At 46.9% G+C, this 19,258-nt stretch overlaps 1 protein-coding gene across 2 annotated transcripts in view; it reads right to left on the bottom strand.

The window, feature by feature from the left end:
- Positions 1 to 17,514, bottom strand: part of TSHZ2 (teashirt zinc finger homeobox 2) — a 206,334-nt gene extending 188,820 nt beyond the window's left edge. For both annotated transcript variants that reach the window (XM_066199195.1, XM_066199194.1), the window contains exon 1: positions 16,818 to 17,514. In XM_066199195.1, coding sequence (XP_066055292.1) covers positions 16,818 to 16,857 — 40 coding nt within the window. In that variant the 5' untranslated portion in view covers positions 16,858 to 17,514. The remainder of the gene's footprint in view (positions 1 to 16,817) is intronic.
- Between the last annotated feature and the right edge of the window lie 1,744 nt (positions 17,515 to 19,258).

Below are 19,258 nucleotides of genomic sequence, written 5' to 3'. Positions count from 1 at the left end.
AAACACCCGGAAGATGAAATTAAATCTTACAAAGAGCAATCCATCTCTTACTCAATCACTGCAGGACAAACTGAAGTGCCAGAGCAATGGTTTTACTGTGTTTGTGTGAACTCGTGTTACAGGCTGAGGCCACGGGCTGGGAATCTGCGATCTGCCAGTCCAGATGGGATTAGAAATCACTGTCACGTATGAAACGTCTGGCTCTCAAAGAAATTATCTTGGAGGGGCAGCTTTATAAAGACACTTTCCATAGAAGTAGGAGACGAGTAGAAAAGGGGCTCTATGTGACTGTACAGCTGAGATCAAATTCAATTAGAGCCGAGAGTCTGCAGCGTTTTCAGGGAACTCTTTCCCTCATTGGGCACCACGCTGGTTCTCCAGCTTCTCCAACACCAGTTGACTGAACTGCCGTGGCCTCATCACCCCTTGGGACACGTTTTTAAAAGCACAAGGTGGCACACGGCCATGCTGACGGCACTGCAGCCACATTCCTGGAGGAAGCGTGACCAGTGAGTGACCCGCGGTGACTGCAGGGCTGGCGCACCACGGGCCCTCGCAGCACCTTCTCCCCACGTGCACAGACACAGCAAAGCTGCAGCAGCACTTTATCTCCCCTCAGCGAGGCCTCTGCTCCTGGAAAACCACTCTGCTTCACTCTTACCATGCCTCCTTAGCTAATTGGCACAGAGAGAAGCAGTTAAATGTAACAGAAAACAGGGCTTCCAAAGGAAGATAACATTTTTGAAGCCACGATTTCTGCTGCTTTTTATTACCTTTACCTATGGTTTATATGACAAGGGGTCAGAGAACAGATGCAGATGCTAAACTGGGGGGCTGAGTAAATGAAGTCAACTTCTGCAGAGAAAAGCAGAAGGAAGTTAGCAGAGATGAGTGAATTCACTTTAGTAGCCAAATGAAGTTTTGACTCACTGCTGACTCAAGTAAAATTCCAATTTAATACACTTCTAAAGCATAACCTCTTCTAGATAAAACAACAGTAATCCACTAACCAAATACACTCAGAAGAGAAAGGGAAATTCTGAGTAAGAGTACAAATATGAATCATTATTCTGATAATGTTTTTGTTATTATTTTTGCAGATGAGTCCGAAAGCTCTTAGGGCTCAATTAGGTTACCACAGCCAATAAAGACAAAAAGCAAAAGCCAGGCAGATACTTTCTGCCTAGACACCATGGTGATGGGCACATTAGAAACGAGGTGGATTAGATAGATGAACTAGACAGACACATCTAACTGTCCTCCAGTGCACTCATTTGTTTGACAGCCTGGAAGATGCCAACATTCCTGGGATTGAAAATAGAAAATTGCATTTTCACTGAAGAGTATACACAAAACTTTCCTGTGTCGGATTCTCTTTGTGAAAATAAACCAGGGCCCAACCACGTCCTCCCAGAGTGACCCAAGGCACAGTAAGATAAATGACACGGTAACCAAGGCACAACCAACTGAGAGCCCTCGGGCTGCTACCCTTGTAGCCAGGTTTTAGTGGAGTGATAATCACCTGCACACATGTTGAGACATTAATTTTCTCCTGAGCTCAACAGCACCGAATATCCTGAACTGCCCACCTTGCATTGCTGTCTTGATATTGTAATCCTTTTAACCATGACTTCCAACTATTTTACTATTTTTAAATTTTGTTCTGTGGTGCTTTCCCCCCCACTTTCTTCTTCAAGAAAGCAAAAGTAAATATCTTGGATGTAAAAAAATAAAGAAGAACACTGAGTGGAGTGACTGTGCTGGCCCAGGTCTGCGCCTGTGTGGTTTTGCCCCAGCTCTCAGAGCAGCACATGCACAGAGTGACACACGGTTCACACTCGTGCCCACATTCCTTTCTCCCGGTGCCAGGACGTGCGCTCCATCCAGAGCTGGCTCCTGCTCCTGCCCACCCCAGCTCTGACAGCAGCACCATGAGCCCGGGGAGATGATGAACCTGGGCAGATGATGAAGCCAGGGAGATGAGCCTGGGGAGATGATGAACCTGGGCAGATGATGAAGCCAGGGAGCTGAGCCTGGGGAGCTGGGCCCAGGGAGATGAGCGACATCCCGGAGCTGCCGGGGAGAAACAGCATCCAGCTCCTTGTGACAGTTTTCCCCACACAACATCACAATCAGCCAAACACATTTGTAATCTACTGCAGCTGGTGTTTCTATAATTGATAGAGATATAAAAGCCCTTTTTGCTAAAGTTGTACTTTTGTATTTTTTTTTTTCTTGGGGGAGTTGTGAGAAAGCAGCTACAAAAAGCAAGCTTTAAATCTCAGATAATGTAGCTCCCTTTAGAATCCCGAGCTTAAAGCAAGTAGTTAGGAGTTTTAGCAATGCAAAAAAAAAAAAGGGGAGCTAAAAACAAACATTTATTTTACTTGACGTAGCAAAACAGTGGATTAAAAAGTTAAATCAATGCACTGTCTGAATGGTTCCTGCTGTAGCTGCAATTTCAAATGAAATAAGAATGTTATAAAAACTCGCCCATATTAGGCACATTTGGAAATGTCTCCTTGTAACTGTTCTTTAAGTGTTCTGTCTATGAGCACTAACAGGTCACTGCACAGGAAATGCAAAAATATGCTACATTTTAATCAGGGCATATAAAACACTGTCTAGAATGTTACATTGCCCTTGGGAATCTGAAGTAAGTAGGGGAACTTTTACAAAGTCCAGGTCACTCTCCCCATTACATCACTGTTAAAAAAAAAGTATTATTAGGTTACATTACAGAGATGTCATGTATTAGAACTTTCCCAGTTGCAGGATGATGGCTAAGAGATGCTTATTTCCTTGGAGAAACTCGTAATCACTCCCTCGTTCCCCTGCTCATACTTTGTTGGAAATAGTGCATTTTAACTGAATCAAAATGTTTCCACACAATTATAAAGAGGGAGGACTAATAGCAAAATGGGACTGTTCGTATACTCACTGCAACAACAAATTTCAGCACTTTTACCCTAACACACACACACACAAATTGAAACTCTGCCTGGCTGTGCCTCATAGGTGATAAAAAATGAAAGAAGGGATTTTAGCAGACATGTTTGGGAATGATTAAGGTAAAATGTCCCTAATCCAAGCAAATGGAAACCCAGATGTTGATGGCATCATAACATTCCTCTGCCTCCTCGCAACTCTTTCTCCACATGATTTACATTTGTTTAACCCAAATCACAAGTTTGTAAAGTCTTTAATAAGTTCACTGAAACAGCAAAAGAGTAATGCAGGGATGACTGTTTTCTAGATTAACATTCTCAAGATTTTAGTTATTTATTACATGAATGCTGGAGGTGACACAAACCAGTGCTATAACCTGAAGGCAACCTGCTCTGCTGAGCCTGATTCGAGTTTTGTAGCTGACTTTCAGATAGAAAGATCAGATTTATAGGAAAAAACTCCCACAGGACAACAAAAGAAATGAAATAAAATAAAACAAACCCCTGGCTCTGAGTAAAACCGAGGTGAGAGCCCCAGGGGCCCAGGGCAGATACCCACACAGCGACCAGGGATCAACCCTCCACCACGGGCATGTTGAGGCAAGAGAGGAGCTCTCAGACTAACAAGCCTTTTATCTGAGCAGATATCTGTGGTTGAAACTCCTGGCAGGATTCTCTGTGTTGTCTCCGAGGTGCTTTAGTACCACAGCTCCCTCAGTGCCCGGGGTGCCCACGCCCCGCTCAGCCTGACCCACCCCGGCCATGCCAGGCTTGGCGCCGCCATTGACCGACCTCCTTCCCCACACCCCGACACCTCCCCAGTACACCAAACACATCCAACACACCAAACTGACCATTGTCTGCATGGGGTCACCGACCTCTCCATGTGCTGCCTGAGCTCTTCCACTCTCCTGCTGGCTCTGCTATCCAAGGGCAGCCCCGTGCCTGCCTGGCATCATCTTCTCCTGGCTCCCGCACCAGGAATCGGAATTTTCCTCCTTTCCGCTGGGTTTTGCGCCTTTCCTGAGCTGCCTGCACCGTGCCTGTGGATGGGTTCTCATCTCTGCCATCCAACTGACATGGGGGGCACAGCTCTGGCCACTTTTAAGGGGACTTTTTGATTTTTTTCCCCACAGAAGAAAGTCCAGCCTCACGCGCATGAGCCCAGCACGGCCCGGCAGGATTTGTTCCCCAGCTGGACTGGATGGATTTCTCACACACATCCCTTCTCTCTGTGAGCTGTGGATGAGTTCAGGCTTTGAGAAAGCCAACTGGGAGCCACAGGTGTGGAGCCACCCTGGTTCTCAACCAGGACAGATCGGGGCCAGAGCTGCCCGGCACAAGCTCATGGTCACTCTGGTGCTCTACACTGACCAGGGAATAAAGTCCTGCACACGAGTTTACCCCTGTTTTCTGTGGAAATCTGATCATTTTATGCTCTCTGCCCTTGTCAGAGTCCAGGGCATTCCTCTGGGTGCTGTACAGGGGGGTTGCAGACCCTGGCACAGAGTCCAGGAGGACACTGCCTTTGACTGCAGTCCAGGGGAACGGCTTCCAACACTGAGAGAAGAATTACAAACCACAAAGGTGTGAAAACGGTAGTTTAGTTCAGTATAGGATGAGAAATGATGTAGTTTTGAGTTTTTAGAATATAGGTACATGGGGGACAAGACAGAGGATTTAGGGTGTTGCCCTTAGTTCTTCCTTCTTCTCCCCTGGCCTCCATCTTTTGGTGACGGTGACACAAAATAGTTTAAGAAGAGTGGGTTAGACTAGAGTTGGCCCTTTTAGTATAGGTGATAGGTATTGGAAATTGAGTGTAAACAGGTGATATGTAGCTTTCTGTATAAAGGGACTGCGACGTCCCACTGTGGGGGGAGTCACCTCGTGTCCCAGCTGCTGTTCAGATCTCGGCTGGGCACGGAGAACATTTTAAAATATGAAATAATAAACATGAGAAATCAAGAAAACCAAACCTTGAAGACTCCACTTCTTTCTTGCGACCTGGCTTGGGGACTTTCAGAGGCAGAAAAAACTTTTTACCCCTTTAATCTCGGGTGAGGAGACCAAATCTGAGATGCCCTTGCTTGTCCACGTTCTGCTCCCTAAATTTCTCAGCTTCCTCCCTCGAGGCCTGGACTCCAGCTGAACACAAACAAAACCTTTTCTTCATCCTCCTTCGGCTGCTCGGACCCATTGCTGCCCCTGCAGCCATTGTCCTACTTATCCCCAGCTCAAACATCTTTTAAGGGAATGCCATTGAAAAAGAGAAACCAAGAACAGAGCATGTGTGGTGGGGATGGCACGTTGGAGAATGCTGTGTCACCTTCTAAAAATTCTTTGGCAACAGCAACTTTTAGGCTTTATAAGTCAGACAAATTTGGGTGGATTTTCTCAGGGAAAGCAGAAGATAACTCTGAAAAACGTTCACGTCACTGCCAGAAAGCTCAGTGGTCCCACAGCTTTGAAATAAACCCTGATGAACGTCTTCTAATTTTTTGCCAAATAACATCCTACCCTAAATTACAGGAAGAACGTTTTAAGAAAGAAAACACAGATTTTAATAATGGAAATGGTTGCTTTGAGCAGCTCAGAACTGGAAACATTAGAACCAGTAGAAATCAAAACTTCTCAGCAGGAAACCCCAAACAATCCGGACTATGAGAACTGTTGAGCCCATAATACAGAAGTTATTGCAGCCAGGCCCTGGGTTCTCCAGTGCTCCCGCATCCACACAACACTGCTCTCAGGGACCATGCTGTTTTCTGTTCTTTTCAAGATTTTCCCTATTTTTTTCCCCTTTTTATTATCACACATCTGAACTCTTACCACATTCAAGGCCTGCCAGGCAGGTGAAGATGCTGAGCCTTGGGCACCAGCCTTGGCTACTTGTCTTGCCCCATCCATGGCACCTTTGCCTTTCCAGTCTGAACAACCCAGATGGAGAAGGAGCTCATCAGCCAAAAAAACAAAACAAAAAACCACATCTATAATCCCAACCACAGGAAAGGCTGATGACTTGTGCTGTCATATTTGAGCTGTTTTTTCTCATGCACGAGTGAAACAATAACCAGGCGAGGCCGAAAATCCCAGGCCTGAGTCCCTGATTCAGTCAGAGCAGCCCTTGGCCATAAATTTCAGCACTGACTTAAAAATTGATAGAAACTCTTTTTTAATCATCAAGTATTCAGCTGCTCATTACTGATATATGCTTTAATGATGGGCCCTTAAATTTTGGTCTGGTTTTAAAAATGCAGTTTCCTCAAATTCCACACCAAACCCAGGCCCCGTAATTTTGTTCGGGTGCTTTTTCCTTCCTAAGGCCTGCCTGAAACACAAAATTTAAAAGAGTTTGCTCTGCCAGGTGACGTTTTGTTAGCTTTTGACAAGAGAAAATATTTAATCCCCTAATTTTTTTTTTCCCCTGCTCTGAATATTAGTTTAATTGTCACAAATAATTAAACGCTTATGAGTAAGAGACATCTTCAGACATTTTGACAATACATATTAAGAGACACTTTAAGGCAAATCTGCACAGATCGGCTTTTATTTGTTATGCTAAACGATGATGCATCCTGATTGCATTTGTTCCTTATTTGTGTGTGCAACAGGAGACGTACTGGGAATGATCTGTAAGGAATAAAATGACAGTATTTGACAGGCTAGGAAATGTCTGGGCAGGGATACAGGAGAAGGAACCCTGAGAGGGCATTGTTTATGGAGGGGCAATGGGGAAAGACACTCCCTTCAATCTAAGGCAATGAAAGGCGCCAACAACTAAATTACAGTTAATAACAGTAAGAAATAAACATAAATTATGTACACAAGGCTCGAGCTCAAGGACTTTGGACCACTAAAAATATATATTATTTTATCAATTATCAACGAGAGATAAATTCCCATCCTGGGAATTTGCATACCAACTCTAATAACCTACTATTCAGAAACAGAGGCAAGCATTAATTTCCACATGGAAAAGAGCCATGGGAGAGCTTCCCAAGCCCCCAGCTCTGGAGAAGAAAGCCCCACCTGGTGATTCAGCACCTCTGCTCGAGAGGGTAGCAGGTGGTCTCCCAGGTAAGGCAGATCAGCCCTGTATTACCCAAGATTTATTCGGAGTTCCTGTCAATATAATGGCCGAAACGACCGTTGCTGAAAGGTAATACGGTGTGAAAATAAACATAAACAATCCTTAATGAATCCAGAGGCTATTACCTGCACCATATTTCTCCTATAGGCAATACATACATCTCCAGTCTAGGGAAACAACATAAAAGCGCCCTTGATAGAGGCCCAATTCCAGTTTACACAGGAGAGGGAGCTGAGGGAGGTCCATGGGAACCTGGTGCTAAAAGCTTTTGAAAATTCAGGTCTCTCTTTAGCTGCCCATGTAAGGATTTAGGCCCCCAGGACTGGAAGCTGAGCCTCAAGCTCTATCACCAGAAAATTCCAACCACCTCTGGCAGTCTGGGGTGGAGGAAAATGTGCACGGCCTGTTCAGCTGCAATCACACCAGGTTTTACGTATTTCTCAGGGCAATGCTTTATAAGCAGTCACATCCAGCTCCGCCAAAGAAATGCAGAACAGTTTATGGGCAGAAAAGTAACAGGAACCAAATTCTCTGGTCCTGAAACTTAGCACTGACCAAAAACTGGAAGGTAAAAAACTTGATTATTCTGTCTAAAACTCTTGCCTAGTCAAGCTCCTTTGGCTTGTTAGAATTAACAGAGCTCTGCTTTCTCAAACCGTGAGACCTCCCACTTTTGGGAGCTCCTGGCCACGAGCAAAGTGCCTCTTCCACCACCACAGGGAATTGCAAGGGAGGGATGAAACTGCATTTCCACCTTCCCCAGGGTCCCAGCTGGGCTGTTCCCTCTTCTCCCCCAGCACAGGCCAGGGGATGCCTTGAGCTTCCAGCCCACATTTCCCTCCTGGAAATGCTCTGACGATAGAAAAGTGATCTAGTACCGCGAGCAGGGAATTGGGAGCAAACGCTGTTTGACCTTGAGCAAATCAGGGAAAACCTCCTGGATTCAATTCGCCAGGGAATATTCCACATCACTGGGGTTATTCTGAGGAGTATCAGCAAGAAATCCACTGCAGAAAGGTGCTAAGAGTGAAGAAATATTGCTCCACTGCCTAACAAAGGACACGAATGCCAGCAGGATCCACGCAGCTGATCAAAAGCACTGGAAAGCTTTTAATTTTTTTAGCATTTAACGCTACAGATGATCAATACATCTACTTAGCTTCCTTCTCCTTTCACGTGCTAATTTACTGCTACTTGTGCCGTGCTTATGTGTGCTACGACACGGCTGAAAAACACATAAGAAAATAATTTTGGGAGACCAACACAGCAGCTGGCACAAGGTTCTGTTCCTTCGATACAAAACATGAAATCATAAAAGAGCCAGCGCTTTCCTGTGAAGCCCACTTACCCTGCGGGAAGCAAACGAGTTCTTCCTATATGTACAAAGAAAATTGCAGACCTTATAAATCGCGCCGGTGATTCGCCCTGCAATTCGCACAGAAAATTATTTATATGTGGAAAGTTCCCAGTTTAAAAAAAAAAAAAAATCTTCCTGTGAAAAATAGAAATGACTTCTGTCCAAGCGCAGGGCAAGTGATAGAAAGGAGGTGGTTGTCTGCACACGCCAAACTGCGCCAATGTGCAGATTTTCATTTCGATCTCCTCTAAGCAGAGTTTCACTAGGGGGAAAAAAAGAAATCTGAGCTATCAAGGTATTCCAGAGAATTTAATTATTTTCATTAAAAACACGAACTGTAAGCTGCACCTTTTTTCAATAGAAATTCTGCGCCGATTCCACATAAACAGACCCAATATCACTTCAGCGAAGTTGCTTTGGGAATATGTAACAGCCTTTTTTAAGTTATGAAAGCAATATTGAATGAGATTTACTACAATTTAAGATAAGTGGGTCTTAATTTTATATGAACAGAGAGACTTAAAAAGCAGGCAGGAAGAGTTCCAATTATATTGTGCTGGAATATTAGGCCCTGTGCAAAATTGCCCCTTTTCTGTTTTACATGCATAAAAACAAGCACAACAGGCTTTTCAATTAAATGAGTCTTTGGAGAGAGATGCAGGAAGAGCCAGCGAGCTCCTTAAAACTTTATTGTTTTTTTATCTCTGTCAGGTAGGGCTGTGAGTTAAAAATGACCTGTTCTTTGCAGCACACAGTCCTTCCTGTTGGCTTTTTCTTCCTGTTTCACCCACCAGTTTTAAAGGTTTCCCGAAATGGGAATGCAAGGCTGGATCCGGATTAGTTTTCCCCATATACTCGGGAGTCGTGCTTTTCCACAGCCATCCGGAGCTCAGGATGTTTCCCAGAGTCTCTTTAGCATTGGGAGTAACTTTAATGAGCCTCAGTATCATTAGAGGAAAGCAGTTTACAGAACACAGGGAGAAAAGACACAGAAAGGAATAAGATACAGCTCTAATAGATACAAGCCATGGAGATGAAAGAACGAAGTCAGCATCTCATTTGCATTAATACAATAAAAATACAGCATTAATGTTGCTGGTTGTAAATTTTTTTTTTTCAATAAAGTTCAGCCTGATTATATCTGGGAAAAAGGTAGGCTGTGCATTCCTCGTAGTATTTATCCTATAAAGAGCAGTTACTGCCTATTAACTTTCTAGATTTAATTGCCACTAAAAACAATCTCCAGGAAACTTCAGTTGAAAGTCACTCCTCAAGAACCGATGGTCTGGGCTCTCAGAACTGCTTTGTTTATGGCAATACAAAGCCGGAGCTCCAATTCACACAGCTCCACTCCATCATTATGCTCAGCATTTTGTTTACTGATATTATGTGTGTGTGTACGTCTGTAATTACACACCCAGACACACACGCACACACCAGTTCATCACCAGAATCAGGCAAAAAGCAACACTGCCAACCTTGTTTATACAAAAAGCACGGAGCACAACCTCAAAAAATCATGAGGCTGGCTGAAGATGATGGGAAGTTAAAAACAGTCACTTTGAGAATCAAGGCATTTTTCCTCTGCATAAGAACTTCCAGCCTGCTTGTTTTCAAGTTCCTCTCCACAGCAAGCAGTCTGAAATAAATTTCCTTTTAAAATGCATATTGGACACTTGCATAATCATCATCAGACTCCGGGAGCTGGAGGTTTAAAGAAAATAAACCCTGACAAAGGACTTTCAGGGGACACCACGGCTAACAGCAGGGTTCTAACATTTGGGCAAAGCTTGGTGCAGCAATCAAAGACTGCTCTGAACGTCCAAGCTCTCCAGGTGCATCCCTCTCCCAGACAGGCACTTTTCTCCCCTCCTAGCAGGTATGGATGTGTGCATGCCTGAAAAGGATCCATTCCTCAGACGTTTAGGACTGTTTGTTCTGTTTAACTGAGGAATTTTACCAATACTTGGGACCATCAGGCACTGCACGTTAGGAGCTCTGTATTTTTCACAATCAGATCCTGTCATTTTGAAGCTATTGTGCCTTTCTTTTTCCCAGGGCAAATGGGGGAAAACATTTCTTTTACGGAAACAAAGATTCTCTTCATTTTTCTAAATGAAACACTTAATGCAACACTTAGATCAGAAGACCAGTTTTTCCACTTCTTTATTTTTTTTTTTTTTTTGCCTGAGAAAGCTCACAAGGTAATGGATGAAAAGCCAGCAACAGTTAAAGAGGGATGTGTAAATCTAATGGGAAACACTGTGCTTCTGTGATGCTTTTCTCCTTGAAACCTTAAAAAATACACGGTTTGCTGTCAAGGCACTCCTGAGTTGCAGAAGCCGTGATTATAACGCGGTAAAAATTACTCTGTGCCAACAGCCACAAGTGAGAAGCCACCTTAATGAGGAATAACTGCTTTTAGCCCCTAAAAGCACATGGAACTTTCAGGCTTTGGATTTGCAACCCCATTTTCAGGCATTTTTCTCGAGAGCTGCCGCCCCTGCGCACAACATGAACACCGTGCCTTAAAAAAGGTTTTATTGAAAGCCCATCTCGTCTCCTGGAACCCAGAACCAGTGCTCAGCAATTAACACAGAGCATGGGAACGTGACTGGGGAGGGAAGTTGGCCGAGCAAGCAGAATATCGCAGTCATGCAGCCTTCAGGAAAGAATAGCTTGCAAGCGTCAGGAACAGAAGTTCCAAGCAGAACTGTCCCTGGATTTCGAGCTTAATGGAAGAATCTGGTCCCTCTTCAGAGGCAGAATGCTTCTCCGGGAACATAATATATTGAATTTTGTAGCTGAACAGCTCAGTCTCCCACAGACAGGCAGTCCTTCCACAGGCCAATCACCCACTGGAGCAAAGTGCTGAGTAAGAGCTGCTGAACTGGGCCCACTCTCATGTAAATGACTGTAATTAAACAGGTAATGAAAAACCCCTGCTCTTGCATGAATGAAATGGAAGATTTCAGCTCGGAGTGTAATGTGGTTCCACTTGGCTCCTGTATCAGATTGGGAGACAAATGAAAATGTCTCTCTGCTTGCGTGAGCACGCTTTGGAGGTAAGACTTCACAGATATTTTCATTTTGCAGAGAAGAGGGAAAAAACAAAGGCTTATTCTAGCAGCAAAGTCTGTAGGATCCCCCCTTTTGAAGGCAGAATGTGGCCTTAAACACATCTCAACCCGAGAGGCATTGAAAAGAATATGAATAATTTTACTTTGCCTTTGCTAACAATAGGTCATCCCGTGGAAGAACCAGGCCTTATTCTCCCCTCCACCAGCTGACATGATATTTTTTTTTACATTTGAGCTCTTAAGATCTGCACAATAGCTTAACACAATAAGTGTTTAGCCTCTGGTTCCAACTGTAATTGATAGAGTACAGTTCCATTCCCTCTGCTGCTGCTAAGTTGGGAATTGCAGCCACAGCAACTGACAGCTTTTTTTTTTTTTTTTTTTTTTTTTTTTTTTTTCCTTCTCCGCCGAGTCTGGAGTTGCTCTCTGGGAGTGATGTCCTCATCGGGATGGGAAGGGAAATGACGGCAGAAAAGCTCACCCTGGCCCCGTGCTACCGAGGGACTCCAGGGACCTCTGCTAGGGGAAACAGCTCCTTGAGGTGGGTGCTGATAATGAGAGCAAAAATCAGGAGGAGAAAGCTGCCGGGAGGAAATTCCCAAAATGCTGCCGGTTTGGAGAAAAATGGGCTTCTCAGAGAGCACGGAAGAGGGAGAGCGTTCATGCACTAGAATTTCTGACGAGGGACATGCTTTCAGAAGTGCTGCAAAATTGTGTCATTTGCTGATGGAAATGCCTTTTGTTTCCCAGGCACAGGGGCTGAACTCCGGGTGCGCCCCCGCTCTTCAGACAGTGGGGATGTCCTGGGCTTGGATCAATGAGGGGAAAACTGAAATGGGGAAACAGGCACTAAAATGAACGTGGTTTCAAACTGTCCCGTTCAGGCCTGAGTTCTGACACGGGAAAATAAAATTCCCGAGCAGCCTTGGGCTTAGGAGCCGACTGCAGAATTTAACGCAGATGGCGACTAATTTTGGTGCCTCTTTAGTTGCAAAAGTACCTATTTTGGAATATATTTAATTACCCGGGATTTAAAGGCTCCTCTTGTTTGTGAACACCTTGGCTTTTTTGTCATCTGTCAGCATCGTGATGTGCACTGTAAGCGAAGGGTTCTGAGGCATGAACTGTTTAGGTGGTTTTGATGTGCAGTTGCTTTTCTGGAGGATGTTGAAATAAAACAGTGCTGCCATTTCTACAGTTTCATTCAGCGCTGCTTCCCTGGAATCTGCTGCCATTGCCCCTGTTGTAAAGGATACAAATAATCCTGGAACAGCCCCAGTGCTCCTGGTTACATTTATAGAGATATCTCGCTGCCTTTCGCCACAGAAATACACAGAGCAAGCCTTGCTGGTCTTTTGCTCTGCTCTCTGCACAAGCAGAATTTCACTTTCTAAATATGAGATTCTGGTTTAAATAACCTCTCCTGCTAAGGTGCAGGCTGCAGCTTTAAAGAACTCCCTGCTCACCATCTTCTGCTCGCTGCTCTACGAGGACTCTTCCAAAAACAAACCTGTGTTATTCTACAGCTCCAGTAAACAGAATAAATGTGCCTGAGACCTGCTCCTGCTGTACTTCTCCCCAGCTTTGGTTCTTAGCTAGTCTGTTGGGGCTGAGAGAGAAAGAAAAGAAGAAACATGAAATTTCACCTGCAAAGGGCGTTAAGTCCAGATCCCTCTTTGCAGGCTTTAAAAAAAGCAAACTACCAATGCATGATCACAAAATAAAATATGCACATTTAAACAAGCTGCAGGGGAAAGGAGAGTTTAATCCAGTGAAATTGTGTTTGAAAGCTATTTCATACCCCTAGGAATAAAATCTGAATAGCAATTCTGCTTCGCTCCCACCCTTTTTCCACCCTCCTGTTAATGTATTACCATTTGTTATGGAATCGTGGGGAGACTTTTGCCCCAGACGTGGCTGCCTTCTGCTGAGGGATGAAGGACTCTGTGGGCCTGAGCCTCCTCTTGCTCACAGGGCTCAGTGACGCTTCCAGGGAAGCGTTTGTTTGGTTTCCAGGGATGTTTGATTCGCACCTGAGCGGGAGAAGGATCAGGCCCCGTTTGTCAAGCCCTTTGTGATGCTTTTGGGTGAAAGCCCCAGCACGAACGGGCTGTTTACTGCAAGAGCAGGTCCCGTCCTAAAGCACTGATGGAAAAGAGCTGCAACTCCCTGCCTCAAGAACTATCGACTTGGAAACGACGCTCTCGAAAAGCAAGGATGATTCAGAAAAGGTTCGGCCCTGCAGAGATCAAAATGCGTTTGACATCATTTTCGGTGTTGATGTGAAATAAAGTGGCTCTAAAAGTGTAATCGGAGAGCAGAGATCCCCATCATCACACATAAATAGTGCCCCATTTATCCAATTACTCTCCCTTGTTTCATTACAATGGCCTGGAATATATTTCTTAGGAATACAAGGCTTAAAATTAATAATAGAAAAGGACAAAATTGCCGTGTATATTTCTCTAGATAGATTTTCATCTAACAGCAGGACTTCACTTCTGATTCACTCGCTGGTTCTCTCTAACCTTTACATTATTCATTAATCAAACTCGAAACCTGCTTTCAAAGTCAGTGCATGGCAGTAATTATTTACAGTTGTGCATAGTATTTAATTTTAAGCAATGACAAAAGCAGGCATGTCCAGAATCATAAGGCTTATCATTTTTCTTCCCTTGGAGGTGAACTATCTGAAGAAACTAAAAGTTGCAAACTTCTCTTCAATATCTCTGCTGCCATCAAGACAAAATGCAGTGCAACTGATACCTTTGAACTTGTACAACTAAAAATAAATAAAAGTGAAAATTAAGTAATATATAATGTATTAACTCCTTTAAATAAAAGGACTAAGGAGCTTTGCTATCAGCCTTGATGAGAGATTAATTTCTTATGGCACAGCCTGTCTCCTGTCACTTGGAGGTATTTTTTACCATACAAAACAGAACCTCAGTATTATCCCTGAAAATGAAAGTCAGTTTTAAGAACTATACACAACAGGCACGTCTGCTCTTTGAAACTCCCCCCTACCCCCCACAAACACACAAATACAACTTCAAAGCAGGAGAACTATTGCAAATGTATAAACCTACTTCAAATAGTTCTGCTGGTTGAAACTGGACTGCATTTGCAGGGTTTTGCTCACCTGAAACAACATTGATCTGAGGAGGAATCTAATCAAAGAAATGCACCACTGAAGAGCAACGCACATTTTATAATGAGAACGAGAAAGGAGAGATCTAATTGTGGTCATACGAGTTCTTCCCTTGTCATTAGGATCTTAAAAATGCTGGATAAAAACATCTCTTACTGTATCTCAGCAGGGAAACCCCAGGAAACAACAGCACGGGCTTTGCTCGCAGAAATTTTACTTACTGTATCCTATGTTTCTAAAAAAGAACACCGTGCCCCTGCCACGATAAGATACTACACACATTCCAAGGGAAAATTCTACTTTGAAACCCAAATAAAATGAAGCCTCACATTCCTGACAGAGAGAAAAAAAGGAGCAGTTCTAGCACTGTCACCGTGCCGATCAGCATCCAGGAAAAAACAGCTATTTGTTTACCCTGCAAGTTGAAAACGGCAATGCCTTATTCAGATCAAACCTCTTGGTGAAGGAAATAATAACAGCGACTCTGATGGCAGAGCTCTCCCGAATACATATGTAGATATTTATATAAATATGAGTATTTCTAGCAGAGCTGGTATTTATGGCGACAACCGTAAATTTTAGGATCTTTGCCTGCCAGGAATCCCAACCTGCAGAGGTGCATTCCCTGGGCACGTCCCAAATGCTCCTGCCTGCAGCCCATTGTCCTGCACCCAAAGAAACGCAGCCAGAGCTGGGAGTTGATCAAAGTTCTGCGTGTCCCAGTTTCTCCGGGGTGACATTTCCCCCCGCGTGGATCCCAAGCACGACTTCGCAAAGTTTATTCGAGTGTGCCACTAAACTTGCCCAGGCATTTTGTCCCACATTTGCTACACCCAGGAGGTGTTCGCGAGGGCGAGGGGGAAAATTTCAAGGTAAAGACATCAAATATGAGTTTTCTTTAAAGGACTAACCCGAGGAAGGACACAAAGGGAAAAAAGAAGGGGGGAAAAAACCCGCCTACATTAAAAGCCAAACAAGATAATAATTGTGCATGTCTGGCTAAGAGAATCTAGAGGGCAAGCCTTACGTCATTGGCACTTGGGTTACCATGGTGAGTGATTTATTGATATATATCAAGAATGAATAGATCAAAGGCAGCAAGATGACAGGTGATCAATCAAATGTCAAATCAAAGCTGGCAATCAACTGGAAAGCTGATTTTTCAGTGGGTGGGTCTGGCAGAAGAAAAATGAACTTCCATATTGCGCTTCCCAGAAACAAAACCCCACCACACTATTAAAAAAAAAAAATAAAAAGCAATTAAGGAGCCTGAAAGGAAACTCTTTGAAAAGATTTACTATACAGACCCACTCGTCTGTTTCTTTTTCTTGGCCCCCAAAAGAAAAAGAACACCCTTACAACGACAAACAAAACACTTCCAAAGTTGCAAACTATTTTCTTCTGTTAAAAAAAAAATAAAATAATAAATTGCAAAACCACTTGGCATGTGCAAATACATAAACTCGGCTACGAAACAAAAGAAGGATTTGATTTGAAAATGTGGATTGTCTTCTAACAGTCAGAATGTTTCATTTTATTTCCTGTTGCAATTTTCACCACTGATGATCAAAGGCTGAACTTCCCCACCGGGTTCATCAGCAGAGAGAGTCCCTGTACTATTTCAGGCACACACAGCGCTCACATACACACACACACACACCCGGCCAGAACTGGCACCAGAAATACGGCGAAATAAAAGATTAAACACCCCGACCCAGTTCGCGAAACGCACGGATCCAAAGCGAAAGCCACCGGGAGGGGGGAAAACCAGAAAGGGGGGGAAAAAAATAATAATAACAATAATAATAAATCCATCCTAAAGCGAGAATCAAAGGGAAGCCTGACCGCTTTCGGTTCGGGCAGGGGAAGGGGCAGGGGGAGAAGGGGCGCCGAGGGAAGAAAGTTGGGGGGAAAAGTTTGGGCAGGGCAGCGGCAGCGGGAGCGGCGGCGGCGAGCCGGGGGCAGCGGCGGAGGGCGAGGGGACAGCCCGTGCCTCAGCAAAATCTTGGCAATAAGGAACGAAACCGGCTCCACAGGCTCACGGAGGGAAAGGGAGGGGGAGGGGGGATAAATAAATAAAGATCCAGCCCGGAAAAGCAAGGGTGACCCTAAATAATAATAATAAAGATGGGGGGTAGGAGTGGAAGGAGCGGAGAGACAGAGGCTGTGTAAGTGGATGGCTTCTCCTTACCTGCAGCCCGTTTGGGTGCTTGCTGTTTCCTCCTTGGCATCGCTCTACTTTCTCCAATCTCACTTCTGTCCCCAGATCCGAGAGCCCTGAGACGCTCCTGAGCCGTGTTCCTCTGCCTCTCAGCTGCTTCCCCAGCACCCCCCTCAAGCCTCCCCTGCCCCCCTCCTTTCCACTTCACTGATAGGAACCTGTTTGGTTTTTATTTTATTTTAGAGATCTAGGTTTCTTTCTCTCGCTCTCTCTCTCCTCTTTTCTTTTTTTTTTTTTTTTTTTTTTTTTTTTGGTTGGCTTTTTTTTTTTTTTTTTAACTGTTGCAACACTTGCTTTGCTTTGATTCAAACATCCAAAGCTCAGGAGCAAATGAAAGGCGCCCACAGTGCCAGAGAACGGTAATAAATAAATAACAAAATAGATCTGTATATATTAAAAAGGCAGCTCTGGAGAGACTGTGGGGCTGGCTGCTTCCTCCCTTCCCTGTCCTGTCCTCCTCCTCCTCCTCCTCCTGGCAGAGCCGTATGGCGGAGCGGTGCCCGGGTGTGCGCGGTGTGTGTGTGTGTGTGTGCGTGCGTGTGTGTGTGCGCGGAGCGCCGCAGGTTCCGTGCTGTCAGATGCCAGGCAGTGAGTGATGTGGGAGCGGACAGGGAGGCTCGGGATGGGAGGAAATGTGGGATCCGCGCTCACACGCGCGCACACGCGTCGTCCCCCCCCCCCCCCCCCCCGAGCGCGGGCACACGCGCGCACACGCGCTCACACACACACACACACGCGCGCACCGCACACACACGCGCGCACACGCACACAACAGGCAGGGCGAGGCGATGCCAGCGAACATCGATCCACCGAGCAAACTGAACATTAACAAACTCCTCCTCCGCGACCCGATGACAGGAGGAAATTTACTCCGCGCAGCCGGGCGGCAGAGCCGTTCATTAAAGAGACAGGGCGCCGGCACCGCGCCCGCCGCCGCCGCCACCGCCGGCACGCCGGGCCCCGCGGGGACACCGCTCCCCACGCGGGGACACCCCCTCTGCACACCGCTCCCCACGAGGGGACACCGCTCCCCACGCGGGGACACCCCCTCATCACACCCCTCCCCACGCGGGGACACCCCCTCATCACACCCCTCCCCACGTGGGGACACTCCTCCATCACACCCCTCCCCATGCGGGGACACCCCCTCCTCACACCTCTCCCCACGCGGGGACATCCCCCGTATCCCCTCCATATGCGGGACGACCCCCCACACCCCCTCCCCAGGCGGGATCACCCCCCACACCCCCTCCCCAGGCGGGATCACCCCCCACACCCCCTCCCCAGGCGGGATCACCCCCCACACCCCCTCCCCAGGCGGGATGCCCCCGCGCCCGCAGGATGCGCTTCCCAAGGGAGGGCGCTGCGGGCAGCCGGGGCCGGGCCGGCAGCGCCCTCCGCGCCTTCCACCCGAGACAGGGCGGCTCCGGGGGAAAAATGGGATTTAACTGCACCGATGATCCCGCTGGACGGGCGGGTGCGCTCCTGCCGCTGGGCTGCCCGCGGCTGTCGGGTCAGCGGGGTGTTCCTCGGGTGTGCCCAGGGCTGGGGACCGGAGGATGTTCTGTCAGGTGTGCCCGGGGCTGGGGACCGGAGGATGTTCTGTCAGGTGTGCCCGGGGCTGGGGACCGGAGGATGTTCTGTCAGGTGTGCCCAGGGCTGGGGACCGGAGGATGTTCTGTCAGGTGTGCCCGGGGCTGGGGACCGGAGGATGTTCTGTCAGGTGTGCCCAGGGCTGGGGTCTGGGGCTGGGGACCAGGGGATGTTCCCTCAGGTGTGTCCGGGGCTGGGGACCAGGGGATGTTCCCTCAGGTGTGTCCGGGGCTGGGCACCAGGGGATGCTCCCTCAGGTGTGCCCAGGGCTGGGCACCAGGGGATGCTCCCTCAGGTGTGCCCAGGGCTGGGGACCGGAGGATGTTCTGTCAGGTGTGCCCAGGGCTGGGGACCGGAGGATGTTCTGTCAGGTGTGCCCGGGGCTGGGGACCGGAGGATGTTCTGTCAGGTGTGCCCGGGGCTGGGGACTGGGGCTGGGGACCAGGGGATGCTCCCTCAGGTGTGTCCGGGGCTGGGGACCAGGGGATGCTCCCTCAGGTGTGTCCGGGGCTGGGCACCAGGGGATGCTCCCTCAGGTGTGCCCAGGGCTGGGGACCGGAGGATGTTCTGTCAGGTGTGCCCAGGGCTGGGGACCGGAGGATGTTCTGTCAGGTGTGCCCGGGGCTGGGGACCGGAGGATGTTCTGTCAGGTGTGCCCGGGGCTGGGGACTGGGGCTGGGGACCAGGGGATGCTCCCTCAGGTGTGTCCAGGGCTGGGCACCAGGGGATGCTCCCTCAGGTGCTCTGTCTCACCTGTGGATAGCCGGGGGGCTGGTGACCAGGTCCCTTCCCTGCCCAGGGTGTCACTCTGCACCCTG

This window comes from Chamaea fasciata, unplaced genomic scaffold (genome assembly GCF_029207755.1).
Source record: "Chamaea fasciata isolate MVZ Bird 193981 ecotype frontalis unplaced genomic scaffold, bChaFas1.0.hap1 SCAF_17, whole genome shotgun sequence".
In the NCBI taxonomy this organism is placed as follows: Eukaryota; Metazoa; Chordata; class Aves; order Passeriformes; family Sylviidae; genus Chamaea; species Chamaea fasciata.
This window is presented reverse-complemented; position numbering and strand designations above follow the sequence as displayed.